Consider the following 17,537-nt stretch of genomic DNA (forward strand, 5'->3'; position numbering starts at 1 on the left):
TGCGGGGGCCTGGATGATATGTATTATGTGTGCCCCTGAGCTTCATGGCACCTCTGTCCACTATTTCATTTGGGTATCTTTTTTTTTCTTTTTTTTGGAGCTGGGGACCGAACCCAGGGCCTTTGGCAAGCGCTCTACCACTGAGCTAAATCCCTAGCCCCTAATTTGGGAATCTTGATCCTTGAGGAAGGTACCCAGTCATCTTCACAACACAGATGACAGAATGTGCCAGGCAATCACGCCAAAGTCACACAGCCGGGAAGCGGCCGGTCTTTAAACTGCTGCTTACCTTGAGGAACGAGTGCAGGTCAGCCAGGGTGGGCCGCACCTTCCGGGGCTCGCCGGGCAGAGCGCTGTTAGCGTAGTGTTCGTAGGCGGGTACCACATCTATAGTGTTGTAACCAAAGGTGCGTAGGTACAAGGTGCTGCCATGGGTCAAATGGCTGGGCTGGCTATTGTCACAGGCAGCTGGTGGGGGCTCGTCACCCCCCAGCAGCGTGCTGATGGTGAAGCGCCCACTGCACAGAGCATCGCCTGGCATCTCTGTCACGGGTAGCTCTGCCATTATGGCTCCGGGTGTCAAAGGAGGGGACAGAGTGGGCAAGGACACTCAGGGTGGCTTTATAGGCTGGGCACCAGCTGGGAGAAGGCGGGAGCTTGATCCAGACAGCCCATGGCAAAGGAGCAGGGTCTCTGCTAGAGTGGGAGGCGGAGCGTAGCAACTGCTGTCCTGCCCCCATGTATCTGATCCTTGATACAGGGGCCACTTTGAAGCAGGAGGGCCGGGTTAGAGCCACGAGCCACATCTCTGAGTCCTGCAGCAGCTCTTCTAAGCCTAGGAAGCAGCAGACGTGAGGGAGGACCCAGAGAAGGCCTTGTTGCCAGTGCCTACCTACACTGCAGGTTAACAGTCCTTGTATTTCTTCCATTTTACTTACTGGTTTGAATGGATGTCATCTTAGGACATGCATATAACAAAAAGGAAGCCTGTCTTCCAGTCTCTGTCCCTCACAGTCTCAGCGTCTCTCCTGATACATTTCAATATACATTATGAGCAGTGGCCTCAAGCCAGACCTGCAGCCACCTCTTGGCTGACAAACCTTGAGGGTTTGCTCCTGGTCACTGGCCTCTAGGACAATCAGGCCCAGTGCCATATCTGATCTCTGCATTCATAGGCTGGCCTACGGAGGCCATAGTTTAGAGTCCAGAGATTTCCTCCCTGGACCCATGAAGCAGTGTTCCTGAAGGCTCTTATTATCCATGGCAGGGACAGTGCCCTGGTATGAAAGACACCCTGGGTCTTGATGCATGAAGTAGTGAATGCTCGATATGTTCTAAGACGGCAGTGGACTTGTGGCTGTGAGGGTCCCCAGAGTCAGCCCTTTCATGAATGGCCCCACCCAGAACTGTCTTTCCCTGGGAGGCTGGGCATTCAGTAACTGATGGCTGTGAGCCATAAAAGCCTGACATCCTGCCTTGACTCTGAAGGCTCACCCAGGCTTTCCCTGGATCACCTGAGGCTTAGGGCCTCCGCTAAAGCCTGCTTCCTCTGCCCTCAGACACATGCCCTGAATTTGCTCTCAGTTTGCTTCCCAGTGAGGTGACGCAGCCTCTTACAAGAATACGAGAAGACGGGCTGGAGAGATGGCTCAGTGGTTAAGAGCCCCGACTGTTCTTCCAGAGGTCCTGAGTTCAATTCCCAGCAACCACATGGTGGCTCACAACCATCTGTAAAGAGATCTGATGCCCTTTTCTGGTGTGTCTGAAGACAGCTACAGTGTACTTATATATAATAAATGAATAAATCTTTTAAAAAAAAAAGAATACGAGAAGACTGTGAGTATTTACTGCTGCTTTATTGACTCTAACAAAGATTTGGAATTGACTTTGTCCATCAACAGACAAATGGATAATAAATCTACATATATATATGCACATATATATATGTAGTATATATGTATATGTATATGTATATACACACACATATATGTATGTATAAATTATATATACGCATGCCACTCAGCTATCCAGTTTAAATGTTTCCAGGAAATGGATGGTCTCAGAATGAATATAAGGTAAGATCACACAATCTCAGAAATAAACCACACCTTCTCCCTCATGTGGAATCTAGCCAAAAGCATCTATGTATGTATAAAAACCAAAGTCCCTGTGGGTACAGCATAACATGAAGAAAGAGCATAGGAAGGCTGAACATACAGGGATGGGGAAGGCCTGAACCAGGCAAGGACACGGAAAGGGGACAAAGGCTAATGTTTTCCTAGTTCTAACTGTCACGGTTTTTCTGTTTTGTTTTGGTTTTGGTTTTGGGTTGGATGGGGGACAATTGCAAAACATCCATTCGATCCTAAATGTGTAAATTAATGTGAAGGCCTGCAGCTTCCATTTCTACACCAATTCTACCTGTATAGGAAGAAGTTCATTAAGTTGTGATGATTTGCGGGTATGGTTAAATTTGGTATGGAGCTTTTTATTTATTTGCAAGATATTTTTTGTTTTTCGAGACAGGGTTTCTCTGTATGCTAATAGCTCTGGCTGTCCTCTAACTCACTTTGTAGACCAGGCTGGCCTCAAACTCACCCGAACTCAAACTCAAGTTCCTCTTGCCTCTGTCTCCCAAGTACTGGGATGAAAGGCAGGCACTACCACATCTGGCGCAAGATTTCTTAAAATAAAGTTTGTGAAGTTAAAAATAAGGTTTGAGAACTCTCATCGCTGTCCAACAGACCTTTACTAGCACCCCATGCTCTGGCAGTGGGAGCCAGGGACTTGGAGAAGCCACAGTGGAGCAAGAGCTCATGAAAAGCTACAGCCGGAAGCAACAGGCCAGACCAGCTGTGAGGTAAGCAGACAGCTGCAGGAGTGGGTCACCAGTGAAGGGTTAAGGTGTGGACAGCCCAGGAAGGCTTCCTGGAGGAGGCCTTTTACCTGCCTTGTTCCTACCGAGGCCTGGGCTGAGTAAAGTTCAGAAGGCTTCTGTCCACTCAGTACTGGGACTCCGCTTAGGCTCAGCTTCCGTTTCAGGCTCCAGCATCTTCCAGAGGAAACTGGAGGAAAACACTGCTCCCTCCCACGGCCTATTTCTCAGGGCCTACCTATATCCCCTAGGGGACCTGCTCCAAGGCATCCAGACCCTGGCACCTCCAACAGGAAGATGCGCTCTGGGCCAGAGGGAGCAGGACAGATGTGTCTAGCTAGGAAGACAGTGCTGGGACCAGTTAGAGACTGTCCCAGCGTCATCCTATGAGCATGGAGAAGTTCTCAGACCTCAGTGCTCCTTTTCATCGAGGGGGCAAGTGTTCCCTTCAATTGCTTGGAAAGGCAGCCGCAAAGGCGGGGACCTCGCACGATTGATTCTTCAGTGATTATCTCGACCAGCCGGACTTTCACGCCGGTGCTCAATAAACGCTTTGGCTGTGCAGGGAAAGAGTGAAGGAGACTAGAACCAAGGAAAGCTAAGCCTGGTGGGCAATCCTTGGCTGGCAGGATTACCTCGAGGTGGGCACGCAAGGGGTCTTTGGGGGTCCCCACAGCACAGATCCTGCCTCTATTGGACATTAAGCGGTGAGCAGAGGAAGACTTAAAGGTGGACACATGAACGCCTTTCCCTTGCCAGCTCCCAGCAGGGCTGAAGGCTTGAAGTAAGGACTCAGGGGCCAGGGACCCTTCCTGGTCAGATTTCTACCTTCTTGGCATGGGTGGTGGGATTAGTGAAGCCTCCCCCACACCACCCCCCAACAGGTCCATGGCCCTCGGGGCAGATCTTATCTTCCGAGTGTTAAACGACAACTACCTGGTAAAAATCACAGCTACCCAGCATCCCCACACCATTCCAACACACTGTGCCCTGGCAGCTATGGAAAATTCCAGATAAAGATCTTGGGATAGAAGAGGCCAGTGCTGGTTTTCAGCCAGGAGTAAAAGGCTGTGAAATTGCTGAGTGACCTTGGCACACAAACCCTTCCTTTCTGCAAAGCACTTCTGTTAGCTGGAAGGGGTGTGGGTTTGCTTCCCAAAACCTGCTGCCCACTGCACTCTCTGGAAAGAGGTTTAGGCTGGATCCCTTGAGGGGCTTATCAGTAGGCCAGCTGGTAACTGTTTGATACCTTGTGCCAAAGCACAGACCCTGAAAATGGACTGCTCGTGACAGATGGGATGCCGAACGCCCTGGATCCAGTTTCTGAAAAGATATAGGACCCCTACTCTGAGTACAGTCCTGAGATTGGAGCTCGAGAAGTTTCCATTCTGTTTGTTTTGCCTGGGGGTGAGGTGGGGGTGTCTCTGAGAGAGTCTCCCCACTGGATGAGCCTCAACTATTACCACAGCGAGGCGGGAGCCACACTTGTACCATGACTAGCCAGGGACCAGACAGACTCAGAGATCAGAAAAAAAGAAAAATCCTCTGGCTGAGCCACAAGGACAGGAGGGCAGTTCCCAGCCTCCCTACCCTAGGCCTGCAATCTTCATGGCCACAGAGTCCCCTCCAAAAAGTGCCTTGTATATACCAGGCCCTGAACCTGGAGGCTCAGAGAATGAAGCACCGGCAGAGGAGGGGACCTCACAGGAGATGGGGGCTGAGAGGAAAGCTGGGTACGGAGAGAGGAGGAGGGTGGTTGGCTGAAAGAATAGAGAATTGGTGGGATAGCAGGCTGAAGGGGCTGTCTACCCATTCCACCACACTTCTTAGGTAATTAACATATACAGTTTTCTGTGTGAGTGAGCCCCGCCCCCATCCTCCCTAAAACAAGACAAGTCCCTGTCCTCCAGGGGCTCACATTCTAGAGGGGGGGGGGGCAGGCGGTAATAAACAGACAGGCAATCATCAGAATACACTTACTGATATGTGCTATGAAGAAAATAAAGCTTTTCTTAGGTGGCCCACTAGGCCTCTTTGAGGATGCAAATCTTGAGCTTGGCTACCCCTGTGTGAGCAGGAACTGTGGGGGGGGGGGTGCGGCGGGGGGGGGGGGAGATAGGCAGGAAGGGAGCAAAGGCCCTGGAGAAAATGTGGCTTGGGCTTCCAACAGAGCAGGAAGTCCTGTGTGTTAGGGCCAAGCAGGCAGGGTGTGCACATGAGAGAGAGAACCTTGGGGCCTCATAGACCGACTTTCAAGTGGCAATGGCGGAGAGTCCTGAGGTCAAGAGATGATGGCATTAGCATTTTGTATGAAGCCAGGCTTCTTTGGAGGGTGGGGTGGGAGAACCCATGGGCAAAGATGTTTATGAGTAGGGATTCTTGACAGGAAGGGCCTTGGATACCAGGATGAGGAGCTGCTTTTGTCCTGGGTGTTGTGGTGCCAGGAGCAGCCGTTGAGTGATGTAATCTAAAGGAGTGGAGCCGGGAGGGCCCACGCATGGTCAGACAAGAACAAGGGAGCAGTTCAATTCTGAGCCCTGGGCCTACCTGCTTCCTTCTTGCTGCCTGTGGATTAGAACCTCTGGGGAAGCTGACTCTGAGATCATACCTCTGAGCCTTCATGGGCTTGGGCAGAGCAGTGGGGAGGGCAGACACAGCGGCCCCAGGTGATTGCGAAATGTATGACAGACACACTATGGGCTGCCGGACATTATCTTTCACAGTCAGTTGTCCCAACCCACCCTGTCCCCAAGTTCCTGTGTCCTGTGGTCCCGCGAGGCTTGCCTGGAGAGGATGGGTAGGGTGCAACCCTGGTGTCGTGAAATAGCCGGGTAAGAGGATGCGTTGCTCGTCGGCCTGATTCACAACACCAGCTGCAGCAACCATACCGGAATTAGCGGCTTCTTCCTGGGGGCGTGGCTCCTCCGGCTCCAGTCGGTTAGAAAGCTCATGCAGACGTCTTCCCCGACCAGGAGCTGCCCATGAAGGCCCAGAACCGTGCAGAGGTCTAGAGTTGTCAAACATGGAGTCAGATCCCTGCCCACTAGGGGCTCACAGACTTGATGACTCCACGGACGAGAGACAGATCCAAATCCTACCCAGTGTAGGGACAGAGAAGGCACAGAGATATCAGGTCTACAGCAGCTCTGGGAAGCCAGAAATAGGCTGAACTGCACGTTTCCCATGGGGCCCTGAAGAGCACAGGGTGTCTGTGCTACCTGCACAGTGTTAGAGTAGCTGGACACCAGCATGCTTTGAAGCTATGGCCAGCTGGCACAAAGGGGAAATGTGCAGACATTAAGACATCTGCATGCTTAAAGAAAGGACTCCTGGCTGTTTCTTGGCCTTCTGGCTAAGATCTAGGGAAGGAAGAACTCCTGGCTTCTTTTCCTTCATGGACAGATTAACTGTTTAGCCACCATCCACCCCATGGGCCTCCGTGGATATGAGCAATGCATTAGGCTTAATCAACTGTTCTGGAGCATAAGCAGAACAAAGTACGTTGGTGCCCTCAGACGCATGCAACTCGGGACCCAAAACCATGAGTCACAACCAAAGCATAGAAGCATAAAACCTTTGTATAAAATACTACATGGGTTCAGAAAAGGGCTGGCTTCCTCTGGCTGGGGCAAGGATGCTATAACTACAAGGCGTTTGTAATATCTCAAAGAAGAGAGAGAGAAACAGCAATCCAAGCTTGGAGCTTCTTGGCAGCCAAGGTAAATGGTAGAGTCCTGGATAATGGTTACTGTTGGCCGAGTGAGAGTTGACTTTCCTTCTAGCTTTTCTGTCTCATAAGGCAGGAAGCCTCCATCAGCCCTTTAGCCCTCCACGCAGGCTTAGCTGCATTTTCAATGCAGGGCTGGTCTGAGCTCCATGCAGCTGCACAGTGGCAACCCTAGAGAAGTCAGGTTTCCAGTAACAGGTAAATTCCTCCATCCCACTGACAGCCAGAGAACCAGTGATTCAGCCCCGTTTGCTTCCCTTATGTCTAGACTTTCATTATAAAAGCTTTCTAGCCTCAAACTTTCCCCTTGAAATGGGGGTTATGGAGGAAGACATGACCATTTTGTCTCATCTGAATTCCAAAGGTACACTTTTGGTAAGAGTCTTCTATTAGCAATAGCCTCGTCTCGGATAAACCTCATTGGCTGCAATACTGCCACTATGCGAAGCTCCAAGGGTTCAGTTTTAAATAAGCTTTTTGTTGTTTTGTTAAAGCAATCTCAAACTGGGTGTGGTTGCCCATGTCTGTAATCCCAGAATTTAGGAGGTACAAGCCAGAGGATCAGGAGCTCAAGGCTATCCTCAGCTACACAGTACATTCAGGCCAGCCTAGACCACATGCACCCCGAAACAAAACAAAACAAAACAAAACAAAACAACCCATGAGGTTTTACTATGTAGCTCACGGTGGCCTTTTTTACTTTAAGATAGAGTGGTCTTGAACTTGTGATCTTCCTGCCTCCACCTTCTAAGTGCTGGAGTTATAGGTGTGCACCACCAGGCTCAAACTGTCTAATTCTTTTTCTTTAATTCTTTTTCTTTTCTTTTCTTTTTTTTCGGAGCTGGGGACCGAACCCAGGGTCTTGTGCTTGCTAGGCAAGCGCTCTACCACTGAGCTAAACCCCCAACCCCTAATTCTTTTTCTTATTTTTGAGACAGTCTTGCAAAAGAAACATTGCTGGTCTGGTAATTGCTATGTAGCCCACACTAGCCTCAAAGTTGCAGCAAGTCTCTTGTCTCAACCTCACAAATTCTGCGATTATAGACTTAATGGTCTCAAGATTTTGGACCCCAGAAGCTCATGACCTGCTCCTGCAACGAAGAGCTTGGAAACATCACCTTAGAGTTGCTTTTAAAGCCCAGTACCCGGGCTGGAGAGATGGCTCAGCGGTTAAGAGCACCCGACTGCTCTTCCAGAGGTCATGAGCTCAATTCCCAGCAACCACATGGTGGCTCACAACCATCTGTAAAGAGATCTGATGCCCCCTTCTGGTGTATCTGAAGACAGCTACAGTGTACTTATATATATAATAAATAAAATAAATCTTTAAAAAAAAAAAAAAAAAAAAGCCCAGTACCCAGTTAGCTCTATTGCCAAGCCTGGTGCTGGAGTCACAGAGGGACTAGAAGAGGGATCTGGTCCCATGCCACAAACACTTTGAGACCTGGGTGTCAGTCTCACCACCTGACGAATGGAGAGAACCCTCCCTCTGCGGGCTGACCATCAAGCAGGGACTTTGAAGGACATTTGCGGTGTTCTGTAAACAGAAAGGCTTTGTGTATTTCTGGACTCAGCTCTTCAGTTAACATGAAAAACAGGTGTGCGAAGATAAATTCCTTGACTAATCTGTTTAGTTGACAGCATGCTTTCTGGTGAGCAGCTGCTTCAGTGGTAGGCTGCGGGCAAAAGCTGGACAGAGCGGCTCAGATGCCAAGCAATAAAAGAGTTGGCCATGTCTGCAGGTGAGAGGCTGGGTACAAAACTAGAAAATACTCAGAGAATTCTGGGAGTGCAGCGCATGGTGCTTGCATGACACCTGAATGATCTGCCCATCTCCTTGAGCTCTCCAAGTCCCTGACTCTCTACCAGTGGCCTCTAGCACCTGAGGACAGTTTCTGAGGACATCTGACCTCAGTCTGAAGAGCTGGGCACTGGATCCAAACTGGATCTATGGTGGCTGGGGCCAAGTCCGACAGTGTTTGTAGTCCCAATAGGAAACTGCTCAAGATTTCAGGGAACGAGCTTGGGTTCTTGGCCCAGAGCTTGGACTTCACACTCCAGGCATTGAAAGGCTCTTGGAGGGCCCCAGTCCTTTGTCACAGCATAAGAAAGCAGGAGCAGGTGGACATGTTGGGTTTGGGCTTAGGGATTCAGCTCAAGTTAGCAGATTCATTCACCTGTGATATCTTAAAAACATGACCTTGACTCCTGTTCCCCACGTGACAACTTTTTACATCTGATGCCATTTAAAAAAGTCATGTCCCTTTGACCATGGTGGGGACACTGAGCAATGGGCTGAGGCCTGGTGAACTTTTTCCTAGCCGAGCTGAATTTTACTTCTTTACACAGCTCAGAGGCTTTTCTGAACAAGCTGCTGTGCTGTGGGGCAGGGGAAAGGACTCCGTGTGTTAGAGGCTGAGAGGCCCCTGCCTCACCACTCCCTGCAGTCAAGTCAGAGAGACGCTTCCTGATCCTGCTAGAAGAAAATCACCTGAGAAACTTCTGAAACATACCAGCCAGTGTCCAGCCCCTCAAGTCAGATGGCAGCAAGACCCCAAGAGCAACAGTTAAGAGCCTCCTGTGTCATCAGGCCTGGGGGCTGCTGGGTTAGAGCTGAGAGGAGGTTTGGCAGTATAGCCCGAAAGCTGGCTCTTCTGGCTAAAGGAATGCTGACTTGGAAGTTTTCAAAACTTTCCTTTACGCTGCAGGCAGCTTCTGGAGATCTCTCTTCTTCTGGTTAGATACTGAAGACAGAATGGCTTTGTGCTAACTCACTGCCTCGGTGTGATAATTACTGCCTTACACTAACAGGTGTCTCCTCAAGTCACTTACCCAACTTCTCTCTCTGCCTCATGGGTCACCCTCCCCGCTCCCCTCCTGGTCCCCACATACCTCTTGAACAAGGCAGGTACCCTGTGATCCAGGCTGGCCAGGGAAGGGACGAACATGAGGCCTGTGACCTCTGGCAAGTTCTCCTCCGGCTTCTGCTGCTTCAAGCCACAGGAAGCGTGAACGCACGTGCCGCACCACTGGAGCATGAGAAGTGGGAGCAGGGTGGGATTGGCCTGGTGCCACACACACCTTCCGCTTGCCTCTGTGGGTCTGAATCTATGTCATATACAGAGAGCTCCTCCATCCCCAGTTCTAGAAATCCTGCCTTCCATCTTGCCCCCTCTTTTGGAGGGCAGTGCTGGGATTGAACCCAGGGCCCTGGAGGAGGCAAGCAGGCACTGGCCAATGAGATAACCCGACCCCAGTGCTTTTATATTTTGAGACAGGGTCCTGTCATTTAGTGGCCCAGATTGACCTCCAGATTGCAATCCCCCTGCCTTGGCCTACATAGCTAAGATTATAGGTGTGCACTACCAAGCCCATCTTCATCCTTCTGTATCCCCTCTTATAGCACTTTTGGGGGCCTATTTCATTAGTTTATGTATATACATCTAGATCCTCCAGAAAACAGGGCTGTCTTCACAAACTGCCCCAGGCTATATAGCCTCAGGGCTTCCGGTTAGTGCTCAAGGAGGTCAGAGAAGGCTTGAGGTCAGTCAGGAGACTGACTCACTTGCAGGACAGTCCTTCCCTGTTGCTTGTCCCCGAAGCGTGCAGTGACTTTGTTTTAGGGCCATGTCCTGGGAAACTGGGGACACAGTGTGAGCTGAGTCAATTGTCTGGCCTTGTGCAGGCCCTCAAACATTTGTTAAATCCCAATCTCCAATCAGCAGTCCCTGGACACTTAGAAACCACCAGCTGAACTTGACACATCAGTGTCTGTCCTCCAAGAGCAAAACATTGCTCCCTGGCTGTGACCTAAGTTTTCATCTTGAAATAAAAGAAATAAAGGAAAAGCCCACCTTCACGAGGGCTGTTCTGCCTGAGGCCATGTGAAACCCTGCTGTGAAGGAAATACACCAAACAGCAGAGAGAAACCCTCTCAGCTTTGAGAGCCACCTCCACAAGGCAGGGAGAGGAGAGACGCAAAGTAACTTTTACCTGATGAGGGTCTCTCGAGTGATGGCTCCTGGTAGGTGAGTGACTTGGATGCATGACTTCCTAGGAGCTGAGGGAGAGGGAGCTGGTACCCCTGTTTTCCCTGTGGCAAGGTGTCTCAGAGCAGAGAGGAACTGAGCTCCCAGCCCTTCCCAGAGCCCTGCCACACTGTAGCTCTGTGGCATAGGATGTCCCCTACCAGCTCACGCTCTGTGTCCAGGGCTCTGCTCTCCAGAGTGCCTCATTCGACTGTGTCTCTTCTGTCGCTCACACCTCTCAGGGGCAGCTTATGCTTTCAAACGTGGATGGCTGCAGTTACCACCAAAGGGGCCGCATGGCACACAGCCAACCATGGCTTAGAAATTGGTTTGCTTTAAAGTTTCTGAAAGTGCAGCCAGCCCATTTGCTCAAGGGCTCATGGCAGGATCCCGTTCGTTCTGAGCGAGTGAATGACAGAGGCGGTGAGGAGGAAGCCTCTAGTGTAGCGCTGCTGGAGAAAGACACACGTAGGACAACTGAGAAGGAAGTTTCCGGCGATCTTCAGAGCAGTGGGGATGGCGCCCAACAGAGCTGCTGTGAAGCTCCTAGGCTCTGGGCCTCTCTCTCCAGCACTAGTTCATTTGCTTCCAAGGGTTTTTATTGCTGAAACCTGGTCATTTCCAAGGAAAAGCTGAGCTGACGATCACGATGGGCCAATAACGCACCCCCCTTCTTTTTATAAAGACAAGGTCTTAGTTGGCCTTGGGCTAAACTCAAGTCCTCCTGTAAATGCTTCCCAAGTAGCTGGAACCACAGGTAGATTCAGAACTTTTCCATGAAAAAGGTAGACACTTCAAGAAACAGCTGCAGTAGTATTTCTTCTCTGTCTGGTTCCGCCCACTCGCCCACGTCCTTTCCAAGGCCACACACTGCCTTGCCACTCTGCATTCAGTAGGTGCTGAGTTCAGAGGACATCATGAAGCCTTAGAAGGGGTATGAGGCCATGGGTACAGGGCAAGGCTCTAAGATCAGCCGACTGCCACCAAGGGACCTGCTCAGCTAAGGGCCCCAGCAAGAGCCATGACCACCAATCTGTACTGCTGGTCATTTATCTATCCCCAGGCAGAACACCAGAGCCCAAACCTCTACAAACACACAGCAGGTACTGCCAATAAACCCCAGTCCCCAGGGCAGGCTCACCTTTCCTGATGTCAGCTAAGACACAGCCAGCCCTCGATATGGACTACCCAGTGCTTCCTGAAGGGCCTCGGCCCCAGAATGCCACCTGCTGCCTTTGTCATCGAATGCCGTTTATTGTCTACCAGTTTGAGTCTGATGTTCCCCAGCTGCCAAAGGGCTAGGTCTGAGGCTATTAATGACTTCAGAGCTGGAACAGAAGTCCTCTACTTAGGGAAGTGGGTGGCTGTGACTGGAGACCCACTAGGGGCCAGGTAGGCCTTAGGAGCCTTACATACAGGAGTGCAGGGGAGCTCCCTTACCCGAGGCGAGGAGAGGCACTTCTGTTACCTTCTGGGAGCCTTAGCTAGGGGGTTCCCATTCCACTGAAGAACGGAACAAAGGTAGCACATGGTACAATGGGAGAATATTTACCGAACAGACAGGGGTGGAGTGAAAGAAGCGTCCTGAACAGAGCAAACACACAGGTTACTGCACGGAAAGGAACACACGAACACGCACTGACTCCCCCACCACTCCCTCCCCACAAACACGAGTGACATCAGAAAGGTAAAGAGGAAAATAGAGAATCCGCCCACCACATTCCCAGCAGAAGTTACATATTGAGAATTAACTCTGTCTTGCCTCTTTCCCCCTCTACACAGCATCTGAAGCTCCTGATGGACAAACATCTGGCAGGTGACGGGAGAAAAGACCTCTGGGGTCCCCAGTTATCCCAATCAACCTGCCTGAAGGCCAGTTACTGCTTTCTAATCTTGCTGCCATTTTTGCTACCTCTCAAGTGTGAATGGCAGCAAAGGAGGGGTGTCCAAGCAGCAAAGAGCCCCTAGCAGCCCACCAGGCCTCGGCCCCCAGGTAATGAGTGTCAGCAGACGCAGAGACAGAGGCACACCAGACAAACTGCAACTCATGCTGTCATCGCTCACTGCTTACCTTTAACCCAGAGGTGACTGTGTTCATTTGCTAAACCTGTCCCCAGTGAAGGAGGTCATACAATCTTTTGCTACTAAAAGGCTAGGCCGGGTCTTCTGGGACCCCAGAGGGCTACATTTACTTTGAAGCTAGACACCCTTTCTAGAGCTGCAGCCAGTCAGAGAATGTCACGAGCCAATGTTTTTACCTGCCTCGTGCCCCCCAAAAAACATGCTCAAAGGCAAAGGCAGCCAGGAACAATGTATGCCAGGAACAATGCAATGCTGGGTCTCTGCCCACACTACCCCTAAGTATGCAACAGTACTCAGTCTTGGGGACGTCACCCTGTAGCTTGTCAGTCAACCCCACTTTAGCATGCTCAGGGCAACATGCCAACCCGGGGGCTATTTGTGACATAGTATTCAGCAAGATCCAGGCATGAATGGCATAGACAGGAGTGGATTCACGGGAATCTGGCGAGATCCATGAAATAGCCAATGAACTGCAGACAGAGGCTCTGATGCCCAAGGAAGAACATGGGTGTGGATGGAGCCTAAGGCGGCAGGGGCTGGCACATTCAGCTAAGTCAACCTTGAGGGTTTGGACCAGGAGCATTTACTCAACTAGAATAGGCAGTTCTGAAATCCAAAGCTAGAACAAACTCACCCTTTGTTTTGTTATTTAAATCAGGTAGTGCTGGGAACTGTGGGAAGTCCCACAATTCTTTGGTTAGACTATCCTAAACCCTAGGACCTAAACTGACAGGGCTAAAGCATCATGAGCAGTAACCACAAAACTCCTTCCGCTCCAGTCTAAGTTTACATGGTGTAGGAGTAGGGTCTGCTTTCTGCCTCCGGTGTGAAGGGGCTTCCAGTCCTTCAGTGAACCTCCCAGCTCGGGAACTGCAAAACCAGAAGGCTCGCTCTATGAGGGTCCCCCAGTTCCACTTCACTGTTCACTTGAAGTTACCCAACTTTAGTTACGAGTTTACCTGGGAGCAGAAGGAAAGAAACTAAGGGAGAAAAAAAAGGTGAAATCAAATCTCCAGGCCCCAAAAAGGTGCTCTCAACTCTTACCTCCCCTGTATGGTCCCCAGGAAGTTAATTATGAGCCTCCAACCCTGTCTGTCTCAAAACATCCTTGATTTTAAGACTAGAGTCTCAGCCGTGGAAAACAAGGCACTCTAGGAGCCATTTTCTTCTCATTTCTCCAGGTAAGCAATGAAATCACAAACAATGCATGAGGAAAGGATTTAGTTCTCTGAACAAATGAGTGGAAAGATGGCTTAAGCTAATAATCTGCCACAGAGTCATTCAGCCAATGGACATGCATGGCTTCCGGGAACAACAGAACCTGATGATGTCATGCCATGCAAACTCAGGTTGTTTCAGCTCTACACAGGCCCAGCAAGACACATGCAGTCACAGAGTCAGCTTGTAGAACAAGTGCTGTAATTTGCTTGTGGGAAGTTTGCCTCTTCTGGAACAGTACCTCACCCTTCCCACAAAGGTCTCCCTACACTACGTCTTAACCTGCTGGCCACTAACCTCACCACTGTGTGAGCAGCTGCTTTTCATTCCTACTTGCTGTTGGTCTCGTTTGGTTTCTGGCGGACATGTGTGCAGTTCTGTAAGCAGCCAGACTGCATGAAGGAAAGGCAAACTCACAACTGACTCTCATGGAGAGAGGAAGAGACAAGCCAGAGGCCACAACCACCTCCAGCCTTCTTACATTGTGGGGAAGGAGCCAATTTAAGAAATACAGTCAGGGGGTTGGGGATTTAGCTCAGAGGTAGAGCGCTTGCCTAGCAAGCGTAAGGCCCTGGGTTCGGTCCTCAGCTCCGAGGGAAAAAAAAAAAAAAGAAAGAAAGAAAGTCGGTTAAGTGCCATGAATGTCTGGAGTTCACTCAGAACGTCCTATCAGCTCTGGGGGTGCATAAGTGAGGCAGACCTGGCTCAGACACATCTATAGGTCTTTCCTTCTGTGACTTCAGAGTGAAGCTCAGCTTTGGGCTCCAACAACAAGATCAGACCAAAGAAGGAAGATAGAACATGACCTGGAGGACCCTCAAGTAATTCCCTTCATGGATCATGAAATCTATGTCCATTATTGATCTATTAAGCCCTTTCTCAAAGGACAAGATGTAGACATGACTATCCTGTGGTAAGAGATTTCTCCCTAGGAAAATCCTTTTGGGGGAACCCGTGGGAAAATGTGTTCCTAGAGAGCAGGCCTTGCTCAACTGGCTGACTCAGGAGCAGATGCTCATTCAGATCTTTCTGGTTTAGTTCAGGGCTATTGGTCCTGTAGGAGAAGTAGGGTCAGTAACAGACGACAACTACTGCTCAGGGACCAAATACCCAGAATGCAGATGCCAAATGGTTTCTGTGTGTGAAGCATGCAGAATGAGCCCACAAACTTGCTTCTGTGAGTCTTGGAGGATCTAAGTAGATCAAGTGAGTGTCAAAGGAGAGATGTTTAAAAGGGCTTATGAGAGGGGAGTGTGGAGTCAGCCCTCGCAGGCTCACCCTACTGCACTGTGAGGTGGGTGCTTGCAGCTCTTCAGTCCTAGCAGGCTATGCCCATGCTGTGCTCCACCACTGGAACTGCAGGCCAGCAGACTGTCACCTGGAATCTTTGCTGAGGAATGAGGGGTGGTTTGGGGCTGGATGACCTCAAAGGCCACTCAAGAGCACAGCAGCACTTGGTCCACCCGAGGTTGGCTTCACGCTCGACTATACTTGTGAAAAAGCTGTGACTCTGTTGTACGAACTATGGTACCTGAGTGACCAGGAGTCTAAAGGCTGTGATTCCTTGCTCATGGTGGGTAACTTTTTAATCATTTAAAGTCACATTGGCCAAATTCATACACCTATGTAGCCTCTCATTCTCTGGCCCCAAAACTGTTGACAACATTTCCTAAGTACACACACACACACACACACACACACACACACACACACACCCCAAAACAAGAAAAAAACCTAAAATTTTAAAGGAAAAAAAAAAGGAAAAAATTTTTAAAAGAAATATAAATCAAAGAAATTTATTGGTATTGACAAAAATACATAATACAAAAAACAAAACACAACACAACAGAAACGGAACTGGAAACCCACACCAGCTGGCCACATGCCTAATAGACTGTGCAACCTCAGACCCCATCACACAGCGCTTAATTCATCAGGACCTCCATCTGCACCAGCCTGGCATTAGTGTCCCCAGACGTCCGGTACGGTATCATCCCAGCAAAGGTAATCAGGGCTCTGGCTTGACTTCGGAGTTGCTGAGAGAAAAGGGGTCAAGACAGGAAACCTGGTTAACTGTCAGGCTGGGCGAGGCACCCACCTGGCTCTTCTGTGCTGCGCACTCAGTGTGAGGAGCGCCTCAGCCTCCACTGCCACACTGTTGCAGCTTCACATCCCTTTAACAAAACTTGTCCAAAGGGGCCCCACCCACAGGGTGGCAAAGCTTTTGACTGAACAAACGCTGGAGATGGCCAGAAATCTGCCTCACCTCAACACACCTGGTGAGCTCTACATGGCTGAAGCTTAGGTACCTACCTGCTCCAGTTTCCTGAGCCTCCCTTTCTCCTAGCTGACTTCTGCTGGTCATCTCTGCAAGGACCTGAGTGTCTAGTGCCCCACAGAGCCCTGGCAGTGCCACCCTGCAGGCTATGTCCCTGCAATCCCAGCCACTCTTCCCATCCCTTTTGCCCATTCCCTCCTTCTCTCCCTCTAGGACATAGGGCACTTTTCTGAAAACACAGTATTTTATCAAATTCCTGGGTTGTAGGGGGTAAAAAGAGGGCCCTACAAATTTAAAAATCTTTCCAGTAACTGAAAAAAGAGAGCCCGATTTCCAAGTGATAAATTACTGAACACAGAAGAGAGAAATTTAGGAGGGGCAAAGTAGACTTAGGGTCCTGTCAGGTAGGTTGAGAGACAGGCTCTGGTGACTCAGGCTGCCCATACTAAGATGAACCCTCTTGTACTAGCAAGCAAGGAAGCGATCCAGATCATAGAGGAACGGCCATGCCTCCTCTACAGATCATAGAGGAACGGCCATGCCTCCTCTACAGGGCCTAAGGGTACAAGTGGACAGCACACAACCTCAGAGAGAGGAGGCATGATTGTCTAACATGTCCGATTCCTCCAAACAAGTTCAGTTAGCAGAAAGTGCTCATAAAATCCCATGAAAATACTAGACTAGGCAGTTGGTTCTAGTGGCCAGCACACTGGCTCTCAACTTTCACATGCCAGGATCGAAACTTTAGTGCAAACTCTAGGGTCACTACTAGGTCCTCAAAGACCATCGATGCTTTTCACCTGAGATGTGAAATAAACTGTCATGTATATGGTGCCTTGAATGTCCTAACAAAAAGAAACCTTACTCTGTGATGAGAACCCTCATGGTATTTCTTTCAAGGTAAACAAAACCACCTAGGCTACCAGGCCGATTCAGTTTCCTTCAATGAGTTATGGAGAAAGTTAGGTAAAGGGATTTGGCAGCGCTTACACTGGAAACTGATGGTGGCTTTGATGGATAAGCTTCTACTCAGGGTCATCCGTCTCCACCTCTCAGAGAAAGACAGGAGACTGGGCAAAAAGGCACATAACTTTAATCCCAGAACTTGGGAGGCAGTAGCATGCAGCTCTCTGTGACTTCAAGGCCAACTTCGTCTATAGAGTGAATTTCAGGATAGCCCACACTATGTAGGGAGACACAGCCTCAAAAAGGAGGGGGAAGAGGAGGAAGAGGGGGAGAGGGAGGGGGAGGAGGAGGAGGAGAAAGAAGAAGAGGAAGAGGAAGAGGAGGAGGAAGAGGAAAATACAGAGTGGTAGGCTATGTATATAA

The 17,537-nt window shown here is 49.9% G+C and overlaps 2 protein-coding genes and 1 non-coding gene across 8 annotated transcripts in view; all 3 read right to left on the reverse strand.

The window, feature by feature from the left end:
• Positions 1-15,552, reverse strand: part of Slc12a3 (solute carrier family 12 member 3) — a 53,415-nt gene extending 37,863 nt beyond the window's left edge. For 3 of the 4 annotated variants that reach the window (XM_063278264.1, XM_063278266.1, XM_063278265.1), the window contains exon 1: positions 290-15,552. In XM_063278264.1, the coding sequence (XP_063134334.1) occupies positions 290-565 (276 nt within the window). In that variant the 5' untranslated portion in view covers positions 566-15,552. The remainder of the gene's footprint in view (positions 1-289) is intronic. The other variant, NM_019345.4, reaches the window with a different exon arrangement.
• Positions 5,677-5,758, reverse strand: Mir138-2 (microRNA 138-2). Its single transcript, NR_031884.1, has one exon. It is a non-coding gene; the product is annotated as a microRNA 138-2 (primary transcript).
• A 145-nt stretch (positions 15,553-15,697) lies between the features above and the next one.
• Nup93 (nucleoporin 93) overlaps positions 15,698-17,537 on the reverse strand; it is a 103,784-nt gene continuing 101,944 nt past the window's right edge. For all 3 annotated transcript variants that reach the window (NM_001011925.1, XM_063277858.1, XM_008772282.4), the window contains one exon: positions 15,698-15,966. In NM_001011925.1, the coding sequence (NP_001011925.1) occupies positions 15,856-15,966 (111 nt within the window). In that variant the 3' untranslated portion in view covers positions 15,698-15,855. The remainder of the gene's footprint in view (positions 15,967-17,537) is intronic.

The sequence above is a fragment of the Rattus norvegicus genome, chromosome 19, assembly GCF_036323735.1.
Source record: "Rattus norvegicus strain BN/NHsdMcwi chromosome 19, GRCr8, whole genome shotgun sequence".
In the NCBI taxonomy this organism is placed as follows: domain Eukaryota; kingdom Metazoa; phylum Chordata; class Mammalia; order Rodentia; family Muridae; genus Rattus; species Rattus norvegicus.